General features: G+C 42.5%; 1 protein-coding gene across 14 annotated transcripts in view; it reads right to left on the bottom strand.

Moving 5' to 3' along the window:
- LOC138835061 (protein FAM114A2-like) overlaps positions 1-24,216 on the bottom strand; it is a 37,825-nt gene extending 13,609 nt beyond the window's left edge. For 5 of the 14 annotated variants that reach the window (XM_070033754.1, XM_070033756.1, XM_070033755.1 and 2 more), the window contains exons 1-3: positions 24,130-24,216; positions 19,358-19,511; positions 3,457-3,652 (exon numbers count right to left, since the gene is read on the bottom strand). In XM_070033754.1, the coding sequence (XP_069889855.1) occupies positions 3,539-3,652; positions 19,358-19,511; positions 24,130-24,191 (330 nt within the window). In that variant the 5' untranslated portion in view covers positions 24,192-24,216 and the 3' untranslated portion in view covers positions 3,457-3,538. Of the gene's footprint in view, positions 1-1,818; positions 1,912-3,456; positions 3,653-8,761; positions 8,883-9,926; positions 10,007-16,337; positions 16,480-19,357; positions 19,512-24,129 lie in introns of all 14 variants that reach the window. The other 9 variants (XM_070033760.1, XM_070033767.1, XM_070033764.1 and 6 more) reach the window with 7 other exon arrangements.
- Positions 24,217-24,511: the final 295 nt, after the last annotated feature.

The following is a 24,511-nucleotide window of genomic DNA, read 5'->3' as shown; positions in this document are numbered from 1 at the left end:
ATGAAACTTCCTGTCTCTGTAACTCCTGAATTTGAGCTTATCTGTTTGAGAATACCATACCTGCACTCACAGCATGATCTGACAACAATTACAAAATCATAAAGAACCCAACAAATAAAAGTGAAGATACCAGGCCCCTACATTCGCCAAAATAACATGCAATACTCTATTTGTAGAGTTCTTCAGGGAGAAAAATAAATTCATTTTTAAACACATAGTGTGTTAGTCACAGACAAAGTAGCCTCACTTATGCAAGCATCATTAAGAACAGTGCCTCATATATGGAGTAATTTGCCATGTCCCATGAAGTTATCTCTCCATTCTACTGACCCATGCACTATGGACCCGAAAGTAGGTCAATCCAATTCTCTCTTAGGTATTCACAAGTAGTGATAGTGGAACCTATTAGTATCTGATAGGTGTGTATGCCAAGACGCAATATAACTCTGAAGATGGAGAAAGACAGGTAGAATAAATCTCCTTCCAGAGAAAAATGATAGAGATGAGCACAGAGTATTAAATGAGAAACAATAAGGGCTATGAGAGATGAAGAAAACAAACTGGTCTTCAAAATTTTTCCATATGGATTAGAAGTGCAGGTTTCCTTTTGATAAATACAAACTTTCAAGACTAAACCTTGGCACAGGCCAAATTTTTCTTAAAAGAGACCCAGAAACACAACAAATCAAAGAAAGATTGGACAAATGGGATTGCATGAAATTGCAGAGCTTCTTGCATGGCAAAGGACATAGTTAGCAAGATCAATAGAAAGCCCATGGATGGGGAGAAGTACTTCACTAGCCATACAACAGACAAGGGTCTCATATCTAAAATATACCTGGAACTCAAAAAATCAAATCCTCCAAAAACAAATCCTCAAAGAAACAACTACCCAATAAATAAGTGGGTTAAAGACTTAAAGAGAAACTTCTCTGAAGAGGAAATAAGAATGGCCAATAGACACATCAAGAAATGCTCAACAACCCTAGCCATAAAAAAATGGCAAATCAAAACAACATTGAGATACCACCTCACCCCAGTTAGAATGGCTAGAATCAAGAACTCTAATAACAACAGATGCTCGAGGGGATATGTACAGAACCCTACTGCATTGTTAGTGGGAGTGTAAACTTGTTCAACCACTTTGGAAAGTAGTATAGAGGTTCCTCAAAAGACTACATAGAGCTCCCCTATTACCCAGCAATCCTATTTTTGGACATATACCCAAATGATCACAAACAAGACCATCCTAAAGCTATCAGCACAACTATGTTTACTGCAGCATTATTTACCATAGCTAAGATATGGAACCAACTCAGATGCCCCTCAGTAGATCAAGAAAATGCCAAAAAGAAAATAGAAAAAAGGCTAGAATGTACCTCAGCTCAATGGCAAAACCTTGTCTAGCTAGTGCAACAACCTGGGTTCAATGCCCAGTTATCAAAAAACAAAAGGCAGAAAAACAATCAAACAAACAAAGAACAAAAGGCAAAAAAATAGCCTTAAATGAACAAAAATACTTTTTGGTCCTGACAGATTTAAATTCACCTAGCCCTGGTTGCCAAACAAAGTGCTAAGCAATTCTTATATTCAACATATATGACAATGTAATTTTAATACGTAGAAGTCCTTGAAATTACTTCAGAGGCAGAGTAGAGGGATATCAGCAGTTCCAAGACACAGATCTCTAACTGGCAGCTGGATTCACAAGACAACACACCACACCTGTAGAATGTCCCCATGTCCTTAGTATCAAAATTGCACAAGCTAGCTACTGAATCCAAAGTATCCTAGGACTTAATGTTTCCATATATAGACCTCCAGCATGTTTGACTTCGGCTGAAATCTCACTGGGACTAGGGATCCCAAGGGAAGTCTCTGCCTTTTCCATGATATTTGAAGTATCTTGTCCTAGAGAAAAATCAAAATGTGTTGCTCTTCATTAAACAAACTAAACAAACTAAATTTCAAAAATGTAATATCAAAGTCCATGTGTCTAAAAACATGATAGCTATAAGACAGTTTATTTTTAACAATTAGGGTTATTAATCCTTGGAAATATCTCCTTAGTATAACATTTTTTATACAAAAACTCTGATACAACATCACTAAAGAACAGACACTTATAGCAATTCCTAGACTTCATTCTAATACGAAAATGCTAACAATTCTACATGCGATGTCTATCATCTATCTTATGATCACTTGTCTTCAAACAATAAATCCCTTGAACAAATGTAGAAGGAGATTTATTAACAAAGTCCCTTGTAACAATGTAAACAAACACAGACAGTCATGAAATGACTGATGATCTTACACACAGTTGCTAATGTAGCTGAGCCTGAGGAGAGCAAGGACTTGTTCCAGGTGCCCCAATATCCCCATCTGGCCTGGGATATATCTTTGGAAAGTTTCCTACTGTCCCAGTAAATGAGCGGGGGAGGGAAGACACAAGAAAGTATGAAAGGGCTGGGAAGGTGGCTCAGTGGTAGAGCGCTTGCCTTGCATGCCTGAGGCCCTGGGTTCGATTCCTCAGCACCACATAAGCAAAAAGGAAAAAACCGGAAGTGGCGCTGTGGCTCAAGTGGTAGACCGCTAGCCTTGAGCAGAAGAGCTGAGGGACAGCGCCCAGGCCCAAGAGTTCCGGCCCCACGACCGGACCCCCAAAAAAAAAAAAAAAAAAAAAAGAAATAAAGTATGAAAAATTAGAGAGCAATAGTATAATATACGTAAGTTATCTAATTATTAGCCAAAGTATGGGGAACCAAATAATATTTGCTTAATGCACTGCTTGACTGACAGACACTTGCATGTTTTCATCATGTAGGCACCATGCAGCAAAGGTAATTACTGCTGATGGCATTTATAGAACTGAAAAACTATTATTTATGGTTGTAAAAATAAGTAAAGAAGTTCAATCCTAAATTAGCATTGAGCTCGAGTCTCTTAACCCCAACTTCTTTTTCCTTGTACCAGGGCCTCACACGTTTGGTTTGCTTGCTCGTGACTGGCACTCTACCAATTGAGCCATACCTCTAGTGTAGCATTTTGCTGAAATTTGGAAATTGAATCTGCATTTCATCTGGACCTAAGCATCCTCAGGAGCTAGGATTACTGGTGTGAGCCAGGGGTACCAGGTTAACCCCAATATTTTTAAATCCCAATATTTTATAGAGATTCTAGCTGGGCACCAGAGGCTCACACCTGTTTTCCTAGCTACTCAGGAGGCTGAGTATCTGAGATCTGAAGATCACAGTTCAAAGCCAGCCCAGGCAGGAAAATTCATGAGACTCTTATCTCCAATAAACCATTAGAAAACCGGAAGTGGTGCTGTGGTTCAAGTGGTAGAGTGCTCACCTTAAGTTGAAGAGCACAGGGACAGCGCCCAAGCCCAGAGCTCAAAGCCCCATGACCCACAAAAAAATAGAGATTCTAGTCAGTGGCTGTCTGTAATACCTGAAAAGGGAGAACTTCTGCAGTCTCAGGGTTCCTGGAAGACCCAACATCTGGTCTTTTCAACTGGGCACTACAGCTTCCATTAACTTTCTTGATTGGCATGTTGGTCAACAGATTCATTAGTCTTCACAGACTCAGAATTCTCCACTGACTCCCAGTTTCCATCTTCATTTATCACTGGAGTCTCAAGGATCATCTTTATCAGAAAGCCCAAGGGAAAAAAGTGATTGAGGTCAGCTTTTTTAGTATACATTATTTGTCTAAATCTTTTGACACTTTCACAGAGTCACAGGCAGGAACATTAGTAAATTAATACAGACAAGATCCCACAGATCTTCCCCCACGTTCTCCTAATAACAGCTTCCATAACTGAAGCATAATTCATTGTGGCAGAATCCACCAATCTTCAGATTTCAACAGATTTCAACTGAAACTCTTTCACTTCAAGAAGTATAGATGAAATTACATAGCATGCCACTTGTTAAGAATTTTTTACACAGCATTTAAGTCCCTCCAGACCAACTTCTATTGTATTAAGACTTTTTTTATTGTTTCTGAATAGTCCATGGTATAAATGTACTTTGGGACTATCACAGAAATAAGATGATTCAGAAACCTTATGTATAGGTGTTTATGGGAACCAAAGCGTTCTCTTGGGCTACTCAGTTTAGTTTTAAATGTTACTGTTAGGCTGGGCATGTGCCTTAGCAGTAGAAAGTTTGCCTAGCATGCATGAAGCCCTGTGTTTGATTCCTCAGTAACATATGAACAGAAACTGGCACTGTGGGTCAAGTGGTAGAGCGCTAGACTTGAGCAAAAAAGCTCAGGGATAGTGCCATGGCACTGAGCTCAATCCACAGTACTGTCTCAAAACAAGGTATTATTCTATTCTTTTCCCAAGTAAACTATCACTTCATTTTCCTAGTGGCAATGTATGAATAATCAAGTTCCCCTGAATTCTGATCAACCTTGTGTTGTCACTATTTTGATTGAACCATTCAAATAGGTATGTAGTGGTACCTCACTGAGCCTTTTAAATTGCATTCCTCTAACGGCTGGGACAAAGGCATCCTTTTATGTGCTTATTTGCTGAATATATATTCTTCAGTGAAACATTTATTTGTATCTTTTGGTCATTATCCAATCATTCTGGTTTGGTTTTTATCATTATGTACTACAGAGACTTGAGAACACTGTTTATTGGAGATTTAATTCCTCTACTATATGGCTTGCAAATATTTCACGCTAGTTTATAGTTTATCTTTTTCCTGTCTTCCTAGAGTCTTTCCCTGAGCAAGTTTTTCATTGTGAGGAGGTTCATTATCTATTTCCCCTTTTACTGACTATCCTTTAAAATCTTTAGTAATCACTTCCTACTAAAACTCTTCCAGAGATTTAATCTATCCAAAAATATTTCTGTCAGAACAGTTTTTTAGGGTTTTGTTTCCTATTTATAGTGGTGGCCCTAGGGAACAAAAGATGTCCCTAATCCTTTTGCTTTTGTTTTTTAGATAGCGTTTCCCAATTTGTCTAGGCAAGCCTCAGACTATGAATTTCTTACCTCTGCCTCTCAAGTACCTGAGATTACAGGCATACACTACCATGCTTGCTATCTCTGAAACACTAACTTTTTGTTTGGTCTGCTCTTAAACCTTAATCCTCCTATCTCCTTCTCTGGAGTGTCTAGGATTATAAGTATAAAACACTATTCTGGGCCTTTTGCTATTATTAAAAATATTCATCATAAATATACCAAAATTCTGTTAGTATTGGAACATTTGATGTGACAAAAGAGATGACGATTGACTTATATTTTACACTTACTTTTTTTTTTACAGGGCTAGTGATAGAACTTAAGACCCCACACATACCAGGGAAGAGCTCCACCATTTGGCTATATCCATTGAATTCCTACTTTAACATTTTTTTTGCCAGTCCTGGAACTGGAACTCAAGGCCTAGGCACTGTCCTGGAGCTTTGTTTGTTCAAGGCTAGCACTCTAACCCTTGAGAGACAGCCTCACTTCTAGATTTTTCTGTGTATGTGGTATTGAGGAACTGAACAACGGGCCTCATGCATGGTAGGCAAGCACTATTACTAAACCACATTCCCTGCACCTCAGATCAACTTTTAAGCAACAATTCAATTACCCAATCTAATTCCTTCCAGAAGAAGAGAAGGAGAATCAAATACCATGAGAGAATAAATGTATTTCCTCCTCTTTCCTTCACTCTTCTCTTGTGCTCTCTCTCTTTCTCTTTCACCCTCCTTCACCCATACACACAGGTATGTATAAACTATTTTGTAGAGAGATGGATTACATGTAGGAAAGAGCCAATATATGACAACAAATGTTTCAAACAGATTTTAAAAACTTATTAACAACTAAGGCAGAAAGACCAGCACACTACTATAATTAAGATACATACCAAAAATGCTAACAGAAAGGAAAACACCCATTTGAATCAGGAGACATGATTCATACACAAAGAACCAAACACAAGTCTAGAGCTTGGAGTGTCAAATCTAGCCTAGAGATGTTTTTAATTTATCTATATAGTGCCTAAACTTTTAAATGAGTTCCATGTTTAAAAACCAGTCTTCATACAAAAGTGCAAGTGTCCAATTTCCCTTGAAAACTGAAAGATCTAGCAACAAAGGCTATATAGTGACTGGTTAATAACTACTTCATGCCAAATAGCTACTGGTCCTTTTAGGCAATGCTCCTGTACCTCAAAATTGGCACTTGAATTCAATTCACTCATTTATGTTAACTTGATTAGCCCCATAGTCATCTGCAAATACCTGCCATTGAGACATACATCAGACAGTGACAGGTGAAAATGCCAGAGAGAGTGTTCAAAGGTATAAAAACAATCCATGAGAAAGCTCAAAGGTATACATGATACCAGTTGCCTGGAGCCATTAAAATACCGGGGAGAAAAAGAATCACGAGGCATGAAATCAGAAGGCAACTTTAAGATACCTTGGAGCTAAGCTGTAGGGGTGTGTGGGTGGGTGTGTGTGTGTGTGTGTGTGTGTGTGTGTGTGTGTGTGTGTGTGTGTGTGTGTGTGTGTGTGTGTGTGTGTGTGTGTGTGTGTGTGTGTGTGTGTGTGTGTGTGTGTGTGTGTGTGTGTGTGTGTGTGTGTGTGTGTGTGTGTGTGTGTTGTATACTATGTGTAATGCATGCACTATATGTAATACATACAAAATATATCATTGTAGAAATGTAATTCATTTAACTTCATATGATATTAAGACATACTCTGAAACAGGAAACAATGGAAATCTCTATACTTTGGTCAACACCATCTAAATTTGAATCTACATGATTAAAAATCATTTAGAGGGGCTGGCCAGGTGGCTCAGTGGTACAGTACTTGCCTTGCATGCATGAGGCCCTGGGTTCAATTCCTCAGTACCACGTAAGCAGAAAAGGCCCGAAGTGGCACTGTGGTTCAAGTGGTAGAGTGCTAGCCCTAAGCTGAAGAGTTGAGGGACAGCACCCAAGACCAGAGTTCAGGCCCCAGAACCAACCAAAAAAGAAAATAAAAGATCATCTAGAATGTGTTAGGATGGAAGACAAAGAGTTTATATTGTTTATACTGTTAATATTATTAGTAGAAGGAATGTAGATACTCTACTCTCAATAAATTCATCATCTCGCAGCAAACATAAATAAATAACAGGTAGGTGAAAGTGCAATTGCATTATTTAATGGTTTCCTAAGTTTTCTGGGTACTTTATGATGAATTGGAAAAGAGAAATATGCCAGTAAATTAAGAAAAAATAAGCCAAAGGGATTCATATTTTTAAGGAACCAAAATGCATATGCTTTGTGTCTCTCACTCCTACCATCAGGCTGCCTTTTCCCTCCTTTACCCTTCTCAGCAATCAAGGCTTACCAGCACCTTGCTCCTGCCGACCTCAACTTGGGGAATACCATGCACCCAGGCAGCACATAGCCACTGCTGATGCCTATTAAAGCTAACTCACTTTGTGAATGTCAGTTTGGAAGGAAACTATCTTGCAGAAAAGCTTATAGGCAAATCTCCAACATCAGGCTAGGTTCTCAAACAGAACTTGAGGCACTTCACAAGCTGGGCCATTTAGAGATGAGGCAGAAGATCTTGCTGGAATACCAACCTGGCCCATGTCCATCTCAACCAAAGCATCTGGTTCCCATCTGTTTCCTAAGCTAAACCTGCACAGAGATACCCTTTGAAGAAAATCTCTTTGCAATTGAACTATAGACTCAGATTATTTGCCAATTACCATGTAAGAAACAGTGGCCTCATCCTGAAAAATACTGACAAGGATCACCTTAAGTAGATGACCAAAGATACATCCAGGCAATGAGACACCAGAAATTGATATGACATAACTGAGCTTTCTCATTCAGTTATAAAATTAGGCACAAACAAACAAAGAAACCAATATGCCTAGCTGGGTTCCAGTGGCTCACCCATGGAATTCTAGCCAATAAGGAGGCTCAGATCTGAGGATGTTGGTCCAAAGCCAGCCCAGAGAGAAAAGTCTGTGACATTCATATCTCCAGTGAACACCAGAAAACTAGAAGTGGGTGCTGTAGCTCCAAGTGGTAGAGTGATAGCCTAGAACTAGCTCCAAGAGAGCACCCAGGCCCCGAGTTCAAATCCCAGGACCAGCCAAAGTAAAAAAACACCCACCCAAGTCACACTGGGAGGCTTCCCACAGGATCAGTAGCTGCCCTTTTCAAAAGTGTCAAGCTCATACTAAAGAAAAGACAGTGGAAATGTCACAGACTGGAGGAGGCAGAGGAGGGCTGACAGATCAAGGGAAAGCAGGATCCTGGATGGATCCTGAGTGGGAGTGCCAGTTCTGAGGCTTGAACTCAAGACCTGGGCACTGGCTCTTAGCTGTTTCGCTCAAGGCTGGCACTCTACCACTTGAGCCACCACTTTACTTCAGGCTTTTTGATGGTTTGTTGGAGAGAAGAGGCTCACAGACTTTCCTGCCCAAGCTAGCTTTGAAACTTAATCCTAAAATCTCAGCCTGCTGATGAGTTAGGATTACAAGCATAACCCAACAGTGCCAGCTATATTTTCTGATTTATCTTGCAATAAAAATAAAAAGATTGGGGGGGAGGGGGGAGGCTGGGAAGGGATGTGAAGGGTAAACAAAGGAGGAGGCTGCAATGCTTGGTAAGAAATGTACGCATTATCCTGCCCACGTAATTGTAACTCCTCTGTACAGTATGTTCACAAATAAAATTAAATTAAATTTAAAAAAATAAAATAAAAAGATTGTTTTCAAAATACATACTTGGGAGGGAACAAGGGAGAGGCTCTGCTAGTACTGTTGACTCTAGCCGTTTTTGTCTTATGCTACAGCTGCAGGGCAGGCCACATGGGCAGGGTGTGGTTCAGGCACAGGCTCATCCTGCCTAGAACAAGGAGGTAAAAATGAGGTGTACATAGTTCTGACAATAGCTAGTGGTCTTGTTTGGCCTTCTAGTGTAGAGAGCAGAAGGAAATAAAATGAGGAAATAATAGTTGAGGGCACAGTATGTAATCTCATTATGCCATGACAAGATATTTGTTCTTAACCTGTCAAGCAAAAGAGAAAAGGTATATGTTTCTCATCAAGGATAGATACCACCTCAGTGGTCACTTCTCAGTCCTCTTTGCAAACAAATCCCAATTTTGTCTCATCATCCATTCTGTTGGTTTCTGTGTTTACATGGGATGTCTGGTGCTGCAACTGCCAACTTGGGATGATGAACTTTAGCCTGTGGAGAATATACTCAGTATGGTCAATTCAAAAGATGGTAGGAATATAAATATAAGAAGACAGACTAGGTGCCAGTGGCTCAGGCCTGTAATCCTATCTACTCAGGAAGCTGAGATCTGAGGATCATGGTTCAAAGCCAGCCCAGGCAGGAAAACCTGTGAAACTCTTATCTCCAATAAACCACCAGAAAATCAGAAGTGGCCCTGTGGCTAAAGTGGTAGAGTGCTAGCCTTGAGCTGAGTTGCTCAGGGACAAAGCCCAGGCCCAGAGTTCAAGCCCCATGGCTCACAAAACAAAAGACAAAAAAAGAAGACAGTACTGAGCCACTGAATTAATGAATTCTACCGTCTCCCTTGTGCTATGGTTATTATTTTTTTTCTTTTTTTTTTGCCAGGGCTGAGGACTGAACTCAGGGCCTTGCACACGTGCCAGGCTTGCACCCTTCCCCTGGATAACCCCCCAGCCCCACTGTGGTTATTATTATGTGAAATAATAAATCTTCCTCTCACTGAAATGAGTTAGGCCTTCTAAAATTACACCTAAAAGCAACCAAAATTATGCTTGAGTCCTAAGGGAAAATAAAAGGCATCTAGAAGTAATACAAGAAGAAAAATATAGGTTAAAAAAATAAAATAAAGGCTAAAATGCATTATGTGCGTAGGGCTCTGAAAAATCTCCCAGGCCTGAAGAAACTCACCTGGAGTTTCAGAAGCCAGCTCCAATTTACATTTAACCATCTAAGTCTAGTTGCTATCAAGTTCTTAGAGGCAGTGATCCCTGAGAAGAGGAAGAAAAATGAAAGGGAAATAAAATTGAACAACTGCCAGTGGAGAAACCAGCTTTACATGATCCATTTCCTTCCAGGGAATCTCTATTTGTCTGAAGAGAATTTCTTCATCAGATCCCTGGCCCCAAGTCAGAGACAGGTATATGAGGAGGAGACAGGACAGGGCAGCCTAAGATGGACAGTGACTCATCTGGAATGGAAGAAAGAGCTAGCATGTGGCAGAGACTGAGCCCAAAGCTAAGCCTGACTCGATCCAGAACCTTCCCAATGCACTGTCATGCCAGAAATGAAAGCCAAGCTGCAAAGCCACCAAGAGCTGCTTCTAAGCCATTCTGAAAAGTGCCCACATTCACCCAGGCGTCTCACCAGAGACCCCAGGTATAGTCCAGCAGAGCACTTGAAAGCAGAAACCCAAGAAGCAAAGCAGGTGGCCTGCATCCAAATTCAAGAAATGTAACTCACTCAATTGTCACTGTGGCCAGGCCTGAGATTTCCAGTCAGTCCCCTACACTCTAGCCTGAGGACAGTACCTATTAGGATGAGACCATATAAGACATGGATGAAGGCCCTGTCTGACTGCCACTGCCATTAAGAACAGCATTATAGATGGGTGCCCATGGCGCATGCCTGTAATCCTAATCAGGATGCTGAGATCTGAGGACCATGCTGTGAAGCCATCCTAGGCAGAAAAGTCAATGAGGCTCCTTATCTCCAATAAAGCAACAAAAAAGCCAGAAGTGGAGCTATGACTCAAGTAGCAGAGTGCTAACCTTGAGCAAAAAGCTGAGGGACAACTTCTAGGATGGTGGTGTGGGGAAAGACTAATACCACAAGCCCCTTTAGGACAGGTGCTCTCACTTATGCCCATTTCCTTCAGAGCATTGCATAGCCCTCACCTTACTGACTTGCCTCTCCCTGTTTTAACACAGGATATTCACTTGGCCAGTCTATCTTGCAGCATCCCTAGCAAAGCAGCTTTTTCTCTGGGGTTTAACCAAGGAGCCAATACTGTCTGTGATTGGTTAACTGTGCACAGTCCAGAATCAATGATACCTGGGGTCCATCTGGCTTGGCCATCTACTGTTGTAGCTTACAGCGTATTGTTCAACACTTCTGTTTTCTTATAATAGTTCTTGCTCATGGGTCCTAACGGTCACAATAAAATAACTAATAGGGTTACTTGTGTACACACACACACACACACACACCACTGCAACAGTACTACAAGGGAAACAAGGCAACTCAACAGGGAGCTTCAGGATTCAAACATCTACCACATCCTAAGTATTTCCTGTTCCTTCTTAAGTAATTATTAATATTATTCCTATTTTGGTGCAAGTACTGGAGAGTGAACTCAGAGCTGGGACACTGAGCCCCACTCAACTGGGGACTGAACTATCCCTAAGCTTTTTTGTTTTTGTTTTTTGTTTTGGGTCTGGTCATGGGGCCTGAACTCTGGGCCTGTGCACTGTCCCTTAGCTCTTCAGATCAAGGCTAGCACTCTACCACTTGAGCCACAGCACCACTTCTGGCTTTTTTCTTTTATTACTTATGTGGTGCTGAGGAATGGAACTAGGGCCTCATGCATGCAAGACAAGCGCTCTACCACTGAGCCACCTTCCTAGCCCCTCCTTAAGCTTTTTCTGCTCGAGGCTAGTGCTCTACCACTTGAGCCACAGCACCACTTCTGGCTTTTTTCTTTTTTTACTTATGCGATGCTGAGGAATGGAACCAGGGCCTCATGCATGCAAGACAAGCGCACTACCACTGAGCCACCTTCCTAGCCCTTCCTTAAGCTTTTTCTGCTCGAGGCTAGTGCTATACCATTTGAGCCATACCTCCAGTTCTGGCTTTTTGCAGGTTAATTGGAGATAAAGAGCCTCACAGACTTTTCTTTCCAGGCTGGCTTCAAACCAGGACCCTCAGATCTCAGACTCCTGAATTGCTAGGATTACAGTGGTGAGCCACCCGCACCTGGGTACAATCTGTTTTTTGAATGTTTTTTTGAATGTTTTTTATATCTATTAGATATGGAGATTAGGAATCTCTGCTGCTCTCTTTTTTTCTTAGCTGTATTTTCTTTTTCTTAGCCCCTTCCTTAAATGATTCTTTATTATTTATTTATTTATTTATTTTTATTTATTTATTTTTTGGTCAGGGGTCCTGAACTCTGAGCTTGGGCACTATCCCGCAGCTCTTCAGCTCAAGGCAAGTGCTCTACTGCTTGAGTCACAGTGCCACTTCTGGGTTTCTAGTGGTTTATTGGAGATGAGAGCATCATGGACTTTCCTGCCTGGGCTGGCTTTGAACCATGATCCTCAGATCTCAGCCTCCTGAGTAGCTAGGATTACAGGTATGAGCCACTGGCGCCCAGCCCTTAAACAATTGATTCCCTATCTGGTAAGAGGAACAATGATTTCACCTCCTAATGAGTAGGTTGTCACAGATAGCAGTCTGTGAGCATGAGACCTGGCATATAATAACTACTTACTGAAACAGGCATGACCTGTAAGGGCAGAAAGAAAAGGAGCTAATGAAGGGGACTCCAGGAGTACAAGGCAGCTCTTCTCTGATAACACTAAGAGCTCCCAGAGGTCAGGGATAGAATCCTCAGATCTATGACCCCACATGGACAATAGGCTGATTCTCTACATATCTGATTTCACAGCGATCTTAGTACCAAGAGTGGCTCCTTTGTGCCAGGACAGGAAGGAAGGAAGAGGACGGGGGGGCCATAGACAGGCAGCTCCTGAAACAGATCACCAGGTGACAAAATGAAGACAAGAGTATAATCAGGAGACCATCACATCCTCTGCAAGCTTCTCCCACCAGAGGCCAGCAGCAGAGGAAGGCAGACAGCCCACTGTGGGTGAACATGAGCACCACACTGGGAAGGCCCAGAATGGTGAACCAAAGAAATATAGGAAGGGGAGAGCTTTGGAGATGTATATCAGCTCTGACTTTTACCAATCTTGAGATTGCTCCTCATGGTCCTCAATTTCCTTATCTGTACAAGGTGGAAAATTATCATCTTGATCAAATACAAGGACAGGGGAGCCCTTGTTCCAAAGAGAGACATAAATGGTAGTCATGTTATGGAGATTTTTTTTCTGAAGGTAAAAACTAACCTCCTAGCCAGATACTAGTGGCTAATACCTGAAATCCTAGCTACTCAGGAGGCTAAGATCTGAGGATCATGGTTTTCAGCCAGCTCAGAAAGAAAGGTAAGTCTTTGAGACACATAGCTCCAAATAACCACCAAAAAGCCAGATGTGGAGCTGGGACTCAAGTGGTAGAACACCAGCCTTGAGGAAAAACAAACAAACAAAATCTCCTGGCCTTGCATTTAAGACCTAGCCCTGCATTCAAGCCCTAGGATCCGCAAGAAGGAAAAAAGGAGGAAAAAAAAAAAAACTCTCCTCAAACAAGAATACAAGCTAAGAGGTTTTCAGCTGAATGCAACTAAAATAAAAATGGGAGAGCCCGTTGTTTCCTGAGGATGACTATTTATGAGGCCAATTTCATTTTCAAGTGCTAATGAGTCCCCAAAGCAGACCCATGTACAGCCTGGAGTCCAGAAGAGTGGGAAGACACCCAACCCAAACTTTGTGGAAGCTCCAAGGACACTTGTGGCGCTCAATCAGAGTGTAATGATCAGAGCAATAATCTAAATAATGAACAAGATAAAGTGTGGTGGAGGGGAGGAGAGAGAAGATACAGGTGGAAAGGAATAGTACTTAAGTTTTTTGTATTTCCTCAAGACAAACTTCTGTCTGGAATAGATTAATTCCATCTATATATTAATGTGGATTACTAATTAATGAGTTAAAAATGCTTTCAACACAAGAAGTGCTAAGAAAATGCTTAAAAATAATGAGTCTCTGGGTATGTCTCCAAAAGAAATATGCTAGCTTCTGTAATTTTCTCTCTCTCTTGTAACATTTAAAATGTTATGGTTTGCCAGGCATTGGTGGCTCCTGCCTGTAATCCCAGCTACTCAGGAGGCTGAGATCTGAGAACCGAGGTTCAAAGCCATCCCAGGAAGGAAAGTCCGTGTGACTACTATCTCCAATAAACCACTAGAAAACCTGAAGTGGCACTGTGGCTCAAGCAGTAGAGTTCTCGCCTTGAGCTGAAGAGCACAAGGACAGTGTCCCAGCCCAGAGTTCAAGCCTCACAACCAACCAAAAAAAAATATTATGGTTTGAAGGAAATGGAAGGGAATCATGGAAATTCACTTAAAGCACAAAATCAGGAAATTGGAAAGCCTGGTCAGGTAACTAACTTCCTTGAAGTCCTATGAACACTATCAATGCACATTCCCCAGTGCGCTGAGAGCGCTGTTGCACACATCTGAGCTGCAGTTCATTCTTGGGATACTTGAGCATAGATGATGTCTTGAGTGTCTTCATAGCCCTGCCACACAACACTTTACCAGGTGCACAGCAAACAGTCAATAATATGTTACATCACCAGGTCTTCTCAAAAGAGATGGGCATGCCTAACTATGCAGGAAGCTGAGATCTAAGGATAGAAGTTCAAATCCAACACAAACAGAAACATCAAAGAGACCCTTACCTCTAATGCATCAGCAAAACCCTAAATTGGAGGTATGGCTTAAGTGGTAGAGTACCAGCCTTGAATGAAAAAGCTAAAGGACAGCACCCAGGCATTGAGTTTAAGCTCTAGTACTGACACAGAAAGAGATAGATTGGGAGGTGGGGGGGGGGGGGGAGTAAAGTTTAAAAAAGGAAGAAAAAGATTTTTGGCATTGGAGAACTATGAAGGCCCACGGACTAGGTGATCAAGGTCAAATTGACAGTGAAAATACATCAACTTTGTGCTAAGAATGGCATTTACTTCTCTGGTTTTCTCCTCCCAAATCCATGAACTTCAATCTAAAATCAAAAACACATGAGATGAATCCCAACAGATTCTAAAGCATGTCTGACTAGGGCTCCTCAAAACCATCCAAGCTGCCCCCAAACAAGGGCAGTGTCAGAAGCTGTCACAGCCAAGAGGAGCCCAAGAAGCCATAGCAACTCAATGTGAAGAGGTTTCCTGGAAGGATTTTACAGAAGTAGAAACAAGCCTGAGAAGACCCAGAGCCCAGCTAAAGTCTCACAGACAGAGCAGGAACCCCAACCTTCCCTCATATCCACTTGGTGAAAAGATTCTCACTGACAAGCTGATGATGCTTTCTTTACATGTACAGTGACAAGACCTTTGTAAATTTGTCACTGAAATGCAATTCTCAGAAGTGGTGCTGTGCCTCAAGAGGTAGAGCGCTGACCTTAAGCTGAAGAGCACAGGGACAGCGCTCAGGCAAAGAGTTTAAGCCTCACGACCACCACCAAAACAACCAAAAAACAACTAATAATCCTAAAATGCAATTCTCCTTCTCTGGAAACCCCAACTTCTCTTGAACACAAGTCCTGTATAATTTGGCACTGAAGCACCTCATGGACCTCAGAGCATCATGTAGCGAGAGTCAAAACTGAGGCCCAAAGTGGGAGCCAGTGTTTTCCCAATTTCTAGTTTAGGATCTGGTGCTCTACTTGGGCTGATGCTTCAACACTGGCCAGATCCAAAACTCTCCCTTCTATCCTGCACACACCAAGAACCAGTTTAGGACTCTGGGATAAATTCAAAGACCAGCTTCTGGTCTTTGCTAGCATTGTGGCTGGTGTGGTGCAAGGACATATGTGTGGAAAGTGGTTTGGTATTTAGCTACATGTCCTTTTGCCATGGGACACTATGCCAGGGCCACACAGAAAGTCCATCCCTGGCAGGGTAAGGATCCAGACATAAACACACAGCTTTCAAGGGGCTAGGAAGGTGGCTCAGTAATAGAGTGCTTGCCTCACATGCATGAGAACTTGGGTTCAATTCCTCAGCACCACATAAACAGAAAAAGCTGGAAGCAGCAAGTGGTAGAGTGCTGGCCTTGAGCTGAAGAGCTAAGGGACAGCACCCAGGTCCAGGGTTCAAATACCAAGACTGGAAAAAAAACACAAAAACAAACAACCACCACCACAACAAACAAAAACAGCTTCCAACTAGGGTGTGTGGAAAAGGCAAAGTTCTGCAGGCTGGCGAGGTGGCTGCATTTCCTTCCCCTGTGTGGGCCCCATCCATCAGCCTCCCTGAGGGATCTCAGCTACTTGTAGGGCACATTTTCTAAATGTGAACCTGTTTTTCTTATGAGAATCAAAGTGCTCCAACTAACTGCAAGATCATAAATACTCAAAAGTGACTGTTAATAGCAGTGGCAGTTTGCAAAATACCAAATGGCAGCAAGAAGTGGATGTCATAACTTACTTCTTTGCTCTCCCATGTTCACAGAGGTGTTATGCAGGGTGTTTTTTTTTTCCTGGTGGTTCTCTTTTTTGTTTTGTTTTTTAAGTGATGAGATCTTCTTTCAAGTAGGTTCACAGGGGCTCCCTGGGACTTCAGGCAGATACTAAAAAGAAAACCAAAGAAGCCTACAATTCCAAGCCTAAAAGCTAATTTAAAAAATATGCCTAATATCCCAATGCTAGTGGCGCATACCTGTAATCCTAGCTACTCAGGAGGCTAAGATCATTAAATTATGGTTCATGGCCAATGCAGGCAGGGAAATCTATGAGACTCTTATCTCTAATTAACTAGAAAGAAATGTAGGAAGTAGAGGTATAGCTTTCGTGGTATAGCACCAGCCCTGCATGAAAGAAGCTAAGTTTACCATTCTTTTACACATGAAAAAAATCAGGTCCCAAAAGGTCATTTGTCCAGGCCACTCAGCTACAGGACAAATTGGGAGATGTGAACAGAAGGTATCTAACTTTAGAACTCAGGGCATGGCTCTCACCCTGCTACATTCCCAGTCAAAGCAGACCAAAGAAGGATGGAGGACCTCAGCAAAAACCATCCCTGTGGCCATGTATTGTGGTACTCAGGAAACAGAGGCAAGAAGAACACTAAGAGTATGAGGTAAACATGGGCTACATAGACAGATCCTGTCTTAGAAAAACAATCCTTGTGCACAGGAGCAGCCTAGGGACTATGTGAGTATCACATTATGGGAACCTGTCATTATTAGCTCAATGAACAAAAGGATAAACTTTTAGAAAATAGCCAAGATCCCTATATGAAATGGTGGACATAGAGGCCTAGTTTTGCCACCCACTGTCTTTTTGGCCTTTGTTCCTTTATCACTTAAATGGTGCAAATACCACCTTCTCATTGTTAAGACAATTTTGGTGAGCTCACATATGTGAAAAGTTCTTTGAAAAACACAAAGTGCTGTATAAATTGTGTTATTAATGAAAATCTCTAAAAATTAAGTCAAGTTGCTAAAATTCATTCTCTCAGATCCCTTTTCCAGAGGCAGAAAGTGAGGTGAAAAGAGATGAAAATAACTTGCCTAAAGTTCCAACATTGAGAAGGAATGTCACATACATGGCAGGAGGTCTGGAGTGTCATTTGTTCTTCCTGCCCTCCAGTCCATCCTGTTTACCACTGCACACACACATGCAAATACACACACACACACACACACACACACACACACACACACACACACTCCCCTCTTTAGCAAACAAAGGTGCTGGGCAAGTAATTGCTAGGCCTCAGAAGGAGGACACTAGCACTTCTAGTGTCACTGCTGTGACCTTTGACCAAGAGGAGAACTTTCAGCACTAGAACAGAGCTTCTCCCATACAGATAACATTGGGGAGAGCAGAGGGTCAGCAGCCCAGTACTACTGCCAACAGTAAGGAAATAACTCCAAGTTCCTCGTACTTGCAGAATCCTACACACTAGACCATTTTCCTCGGTCCCCATCTCCTCTATTTTCTGACATTCAGTAACATTGTAGAAGGATAAGTTACAGAATCCTACAATCAGGGTTCATAGGAACTCAGATCCTAAGGATTGCCTACTCTAACTCCTCCCATCTGGCATTCCAATTTCCTCCAGTTTCAACTTTGAATTCTTCCAAGGATGGGGAGCTCACTACTTCAGGACCAGCTGACACTCCCACACACTTACCGAGATTCCATGATAGAGCAAGCACACAATGTAGCAGGGATGAGGCACATGAACCTTCCTCAGGACTAGCCACAGGGTAGAGGGGCCCAGTACAAAGTGACAACACAGCACCTTTTGTTCAAATATTAATACTTTCCAGATAGCAACAGGAGAAGGTTAAACTAAGAATAAGCCTTTTTCTGCGTCAGCCCTAGAAATTGAACTCAGGGCCTGGCACTGCCCTGGAACTTATTTTGCTCTAGGCTAGCACCCTACCATTGAACCATAGCACCACTTCTAGTGTTTTGTTGTTGTTGGTTGTGGGGCTTGAACTCTGGGCCTGGGCACTATCCTTCAGCTCTTCCGCTCAAGGCAAGCACTCTACCATTTAAGCTACTGTGCCACTTCTGGTTTTCCAGTGGCTTACTGGAGATAGGAGTCTCATGGCCTCTCCTGTCCAGGCTCACTTTGAACCTTGATCCTCAGATGCAGCCTCCTGAGTAGGTAGGATTACAAGTGTGAGCCACCAGCACTTGGCCACTTCCAGCTTTTCCTTGGCTAACTGGAAATAAATGTCTCATGGACTTTCCTGCCTGGGCTGGCTTCAAAACAATGATCCTCAGGTCTCAGTCTCCTCAACAGCTAAGATTACAGGCATGAGAGACTAGCGCCCACCCTAATTACAAGCCTCTGTGCCTCTGCATTGCTTCTGATATTAAATTCAGTGGGCCTGAATTCATCTATTGGCTAATACTACTAGTCATTTACTTAGTTGAGGTAATGATATCAATTTCTGGGGCATAAATAAGTTAACTATTTAGGAATCTTAGAATTCAGAGTAAACACCATTTTTGTGCCTCAAATACTACAAGTTGCATTTTAAGATGTGCAATGAGGGGATGGGAAGGTGGCTCAGTGGTAGAGTGCTGGTTTTGCATGCATAAGGCCCTGGGTTTGATCCTCAGCACCACATAAGAGAAAAAGCCAAAAGGGGCACTGTGGCTCAAATGGCAGAGCACTAGCCTTGAGATGAAGATCTGAGGGATAAGGAGATGTGAGGGCAGGGATGGGAGGGGAAAAACAAAGGAGGAGGCAACAATACTTGATAAGAAATGTACTTATTACCTTGCTCATGTAATTCTAACCCCTCTGTACGGTATTTTCACAATAAAAAAATATTAAAAAAAAAAAAAAAAAAGCAGAGGGATAGTGCCCAGGCCCAGAATTCAGGTTCCATGACCAAAAAAAAAAAAAAAGTGCACTGAAATGCATGCTAAAGTTACACACTTAGGTACAGAAAGAGTTTGAGGAGTAAGTAATCTGTACATCACCTCATTCAAAGCTGCAGACTGCTCTTCAGCTGCTGGCTCCTGACACCTCTGCAGACCATGAAGGCACCAGGCAAGAAGAATCACAGCCATCACTGAGGCTGGAGCCAGTTTTGTGGGATCCAGTGTTGAGTTGCTGGAAGGCAGGGAGAGGCTCCTTAAAAAATATGAAATTAAGGCACTGTCAGAATACATCAGTAAGTGATGACATGTCACCCCATCTGGACTGTCCCATTGCAAGATCCCCAGCACCACCGAAGAGGAGGATCCACCAATATATCAGATGGCCAACTGTTAAGAGATTCTCAGAGTGGAAGGAAGGGGGCTCAGGCCTATGGTGAATATGACACTGGCCACCACCCAAACTCAGCGTGTTAAAAGTTATGGATTAGATTGAACTGGTAAAGAAAGTAGAGCTAGATTGGTACTGGTGACTCACACCTGTCATCCAAGCTAGTCAGGAGGCTGAAGGCTGACAATCATGATTTAAAGGCAGTCTCTTCAGAAAAGTCCATGAGCCTCTTATCTCCAATGAAACAGAAAAAAAGCTGGAAGTGCAGGTGTGGCTCAAGTGGGAGAACATCAGCCTTGAGAAAAAAAGCTTGGTTGACAAAGTGATGCCTGGAGTTCTAGTCTCAACTCCAGAAGGGGAAAAAAAGGAAGGAAGGAAATGGGAAGGGGAGAGGGGGCAAGGGGATGAGGGAAGAGGAGGGAAAGAAGGAAGGAAGGAAGGAAGGAAGGGAGGAAGGGAGGAAGGGAGGAAGGGAGGAAGGGAGGAAGGGAGGAAGGGAAGAAGGGAGGAAGGGAGGAAGGGAGGAAGGGAGGAAGGGAAGAAGGGAGGAAGGGAAGAAGGGAGGGAGTGAGGGAAGAGGAATCCAGGACACAAGAACTATCCTGGGATATGGAAGGGGCTAGTGTGGATATGAGACATTGAAGAGTTAAAAGTGGCTTCGTTTAGAAGCAGTAACCCTTCTGCTGCTCATATTAACCTTAGGCCCACCTGAATTGCAGAAACCGTCTTGTTTGTGCTGAAACTGCTAAACCATAGATTACTTGAACAAAGCTACTTTGAAGTCAGGCCCCACTTTGTACTATAGCTGGCCTTGGGTCCCCACAAACTTCAGGAGATGACCAAGCTGGCCCAAGATAAACAGACCCTGTGAACAAACCCAGACCACCAATTATCCCAGCTACAGCTTATCAGAACCCAACTAGCCAGGAAACTCCCTGCTAAGCTTTAACTGCTCTGGAATGCCCTTTAAGACCCAGCCAGTTTGATAACTCCCTACAACCCCTTATTGCCTTGGAATGCCCTGCTGACACCTCTTGTTGCCTTAAATTTGTCAGTCTGTGATTTCTTTTTTTTCTTCTCCTTTTATCCCTTTGTAGTTTTTGCCTTTATAAACACTGTGAAATTTCAGCTCGGGGCTTCCTCCTAAGTTCTGCTGAGTCAGTGTGTGGGACAAAGCCGGAGCTGCAGCCCACCTGAATAAAGCCTTGCTTTTGAAGTGATCTTCTTGGTGGGGGTCCTGCAACAGGCGTACAACCACATGAGTTTGAGTTCCAGCCAAGCCTGGGTGGGAGAAGCTACTCTGCCTGCAACCTTTTTCTCACCAATGCCCCAAGCACTATTGCTTCTCCATATATTTGCTTATACTTGCTTTCTCTAGTTCTGAAGACAGAAATCAAACCCAACTCAGCTTAGCACCTGCTAGCTAGGAGCTTCAATTGTATTCTCCCCAATGTATCCTGGGGAGTATTTCCATCGGGTCTTGCCATTCTGGTCCACTGTAACAGCCCAGCCTTGATGCCTAGCCCTGAGGGCAGAGATGGGGGAACACCCTGACATCTTGATTGTCCTTTTCAGAAACATGGCAGGCACTTGACCAGTCACAGATTGATGAGTGACTGCTACACAATGCCAGAGGTGAAGAAGGGCTGGGGTACAAAGACTGACTGGAGTAGCATTCTGAAAAAGCCATAATCTCTGGGAAGTAGAAGTGTGGCTCCAGTAGGAGAGAACTAGTAATGTGCAAAAAGCTAAGTGGGAAGCCCTGAGCTCAAGCCCCAGTACCAGCACCAATCAATCAATGAGAAAAGAGCTACAATGTGCTCTCAGTGCCACTGGTGATGTGCAGGATAACCCAGCACCAGGGCTTTGGTGCCACACACTGTCTCTAAGAAGCCAGCAGAGATAGCAGACACCATGTCCTTTTTGCTGAGCTTCCTGTAACACAGACTCTTGCAGGAGCAGCCTAAATTCATTTCTTTTTCATTTCCTTGGAACACCACTGCTGCTAAACTAGGACAAATCCTAGAACAGGCCACCCACCTGCCCACCCACCTGTAAGGCAACATGGATTTAACCTGACACCAGGAGATCTCATCTGAGAGCATCCAATTATCAAAGCCAATTATCAAAGCCAAAAAAAGTTAAAAAAAAAAAAAGCCCAGGACACAAAGGATAAATCTGGAGTGAAGATGTGCTCCTTCTTGCCAGGCCCAAAGAAACATAGGTCCCATGGTTTCCTTACTTACAATAACTAGTATATGTCAGGGACAAGCAGAAAAGGTCAAAAGCTATGTACATATGACCAAATAAGATGATGTCAAGCGAAATGAACCCCAAGATAGGGACACAAGTTTTGTCTTTTTCTTTCTTGCTATGGTTTCTAACGTATTTATAATGTACCATGTGATTTTTTTTTTGTTTCTTTGTATGTTCTTCCCCCAAGGTATACCCCCTGTTTTCACTGTATTTGATGTCAATGCCCTGTATCTTGTATATACAGTTTTCTAATTTGGGGAGGGAAAGGGAAAAAACAAAATATTTAAATAGGGATACAGGTTGATCCATTGTAACAATGAGATGTACAAGACACTATGTTGAAAAATGAACTTTACAATTTAGGCATGGGTAGGGGGTGTGGGGGTTATGGAGCGTATTTGTGGAGGTGGGAAGGAAGGGATGGTAGGGGAAAAGCAAAAGAGGAGGCAGCAATGCTTGATAAGAAATGTACGCATTACCTTACTCATGTAACTCAACCCCTCTGTACAGCATTTGTACAATAAAAAATGTATTAAAAAAAAGATGTGCTCCTTCTCATCAATAATGCTCTTAAGCATTTAGGTGTTTTCATATCTATTACTTCAACTATTCTTATAAAATTTTCCTGAAAATACTCCAAATTATAGAGCTCAGAGATAATTGTCCTCATTTTACAGATAAGGGCATTGAGGTTCAGAAAGGCTCAGAAAGTGGGCTGGTGCAGGGTTCAAGTAGTAGAGCAACTGAATAGTAAGCAGCAGGCTCTGACTTCAAATGCTAGTACAAACAAAAAAGAGACAGAGGAAGGAAGGCATGGAGGGAAGGGGAGGGAAGGAAGGAAGGGGTCAGGGCTGACATGAAAGGAGGGTAATGAATGATCCCACACTCTAACCACTCTACAATATTCTCTATTCTGCATTCTAAAGAAGTTTGAAAGAGGGGCTGGGAAGATGGCTCAGTGGTAGAGTGCTTGCCTTGCATGCCTGAGGCCCTGGGTTCGATTCCTCAGCACCACATAAGCAAAAAGAAAAAAGCCAGAAGTGGTGCTGTAGCTCAAGTGGTAGAGTGCTAGCCTTGAGCTGAAGAGCTGAGGGACAGCGCCCAGGCCCAGAGTTCAGGCCCCACAACCGGACCCAAAAAAAAAAAAAAAAAAAAAAGAAGTTTGAAAGAATGGTTTGATAGTACCTACTACAGTTTCAACTGTCAAGGGCCTTTGCTTGCTAGGCTGGTACTCTACCAAAGACTGGTACACTACCACTTGAACCATACTTCCAGTACTGCCTTTTCCTGTTTTTTTCAAGACAGGAGTCTATTCACATCTTTTTTTTTTTTAAATGGATACTGGTACTTGGGCTTGGACTTAAGGCCTTGTGCTCTCACTTGTCATTTTTCCTCAACTCTGCTGTTCTTGAACCACACCTCCACTTCTGGCTTTTTAATAGTTAAACAGAGAGAAAAGTCTCACAGATTTTTCTGCCTAGGCTGGTTTCACACTGTGATCCTCAGATCTCAGCCTCCACATTAGCTAAGATTATAGGCATGAGCTACCAATGTCCACCTTTTATCTATTTTTCTAGAGCAGCTCCAGGGACTCCTTGAGATTTATCTGCCAAGTAAGAAAGTTTTATTCCTAGGAAAATTCTGTCCCCATGTTCTCAGAGCCTGTCACTACCTCCCCCACAGCCTATGGGAACCTTGTCCCAGACTCCCTATGTTAGCAAAATGAGCTCCCTTCCCATAGTTTAATACACTCCTTCTCCTCTCCACAGCTGAGCATGCTCCCTTCTTAGGCAACACTAGGCCCATTTAAAAACACAGTAAATAATCAGCCTCCACAAACTTAAGATGGCATTTCTCTGGAGCAGCTACAACCATATAAGGCAACAAGAGCCCCTTAGTGTGACCTTCAGGTCTGGGCAGATGCAGGGCCTCTTATCTATTATTTGGACAGCAGCCTAGTCTGCCATGATGAAGCCCCTGGCCCTCACCAGGGTCACTACCTCCTAGTCACTTGTATCACCTCTTAATCCTCCTAGGTTATACAGGTCACCTCAGAAAATACCAGATGATTCTTCTCACTGCTACCCTGTGAGAAGGGGTCTTGCCAGCCCCCCTCCCAGCAATAAACCTACCTTTGTTCTCTGTACCTACCTGTCTCGTGGTTCTCTGACAAAGTGCAAATACTGCTCTTTTTACCTAAAAATCATTTACCATCCCTCTAAATTACCTATACTCCCCAACTCCATGGTGCAGAGCATAGGTGAAGTGATTTCTGTTTTTAAATCTCATTGGATTGTGGGTTGATCACCTCCTATGGTTCTTCCAACTACAAAATAGGATGAGTATATCTTTGTCTCCAGTTGGTTGATCTCAGCAGACTTAAACCTTTGGAAAGAAAAAGGGTTTCTCTTCACCTTATGTGCTTTTCAGAGACCACTTTTATAGTAAGTGGTCTGTTTAGTTCCTTAACAGTATTCTTAATTGTTGGGTGCCAGTGGTTCACACCTGGAATCCTAGCTACTCAGGAGGCTGAGATATGAGGATGGCAGTTTGAAAACAACCTGAGACGTCTGTGAGACCTTACCTCCAATTAACCACCAAAAGTCAGA

The sequence above is a fragment of the Dipodomys merriami genome, unplaced genomic scaffold (genome assembly GCF_024711535.1).
Source record: "Dipodomys merriami isolate MVZ:Mamm:240054 unplaced genomic scaffold, mDipMer1.0.p SCAF_2251, whole genome shotgun sequence".
Lineage (NCBI taxonomy): Eukaryota > Metazoa > Chordata > Mammalia > Rodentia > Heteromyidae > Dipodomys > Dipodomys merriami.
This window is presented reverse-complemented; position numbering and strand designations above follow the sequence as displayed.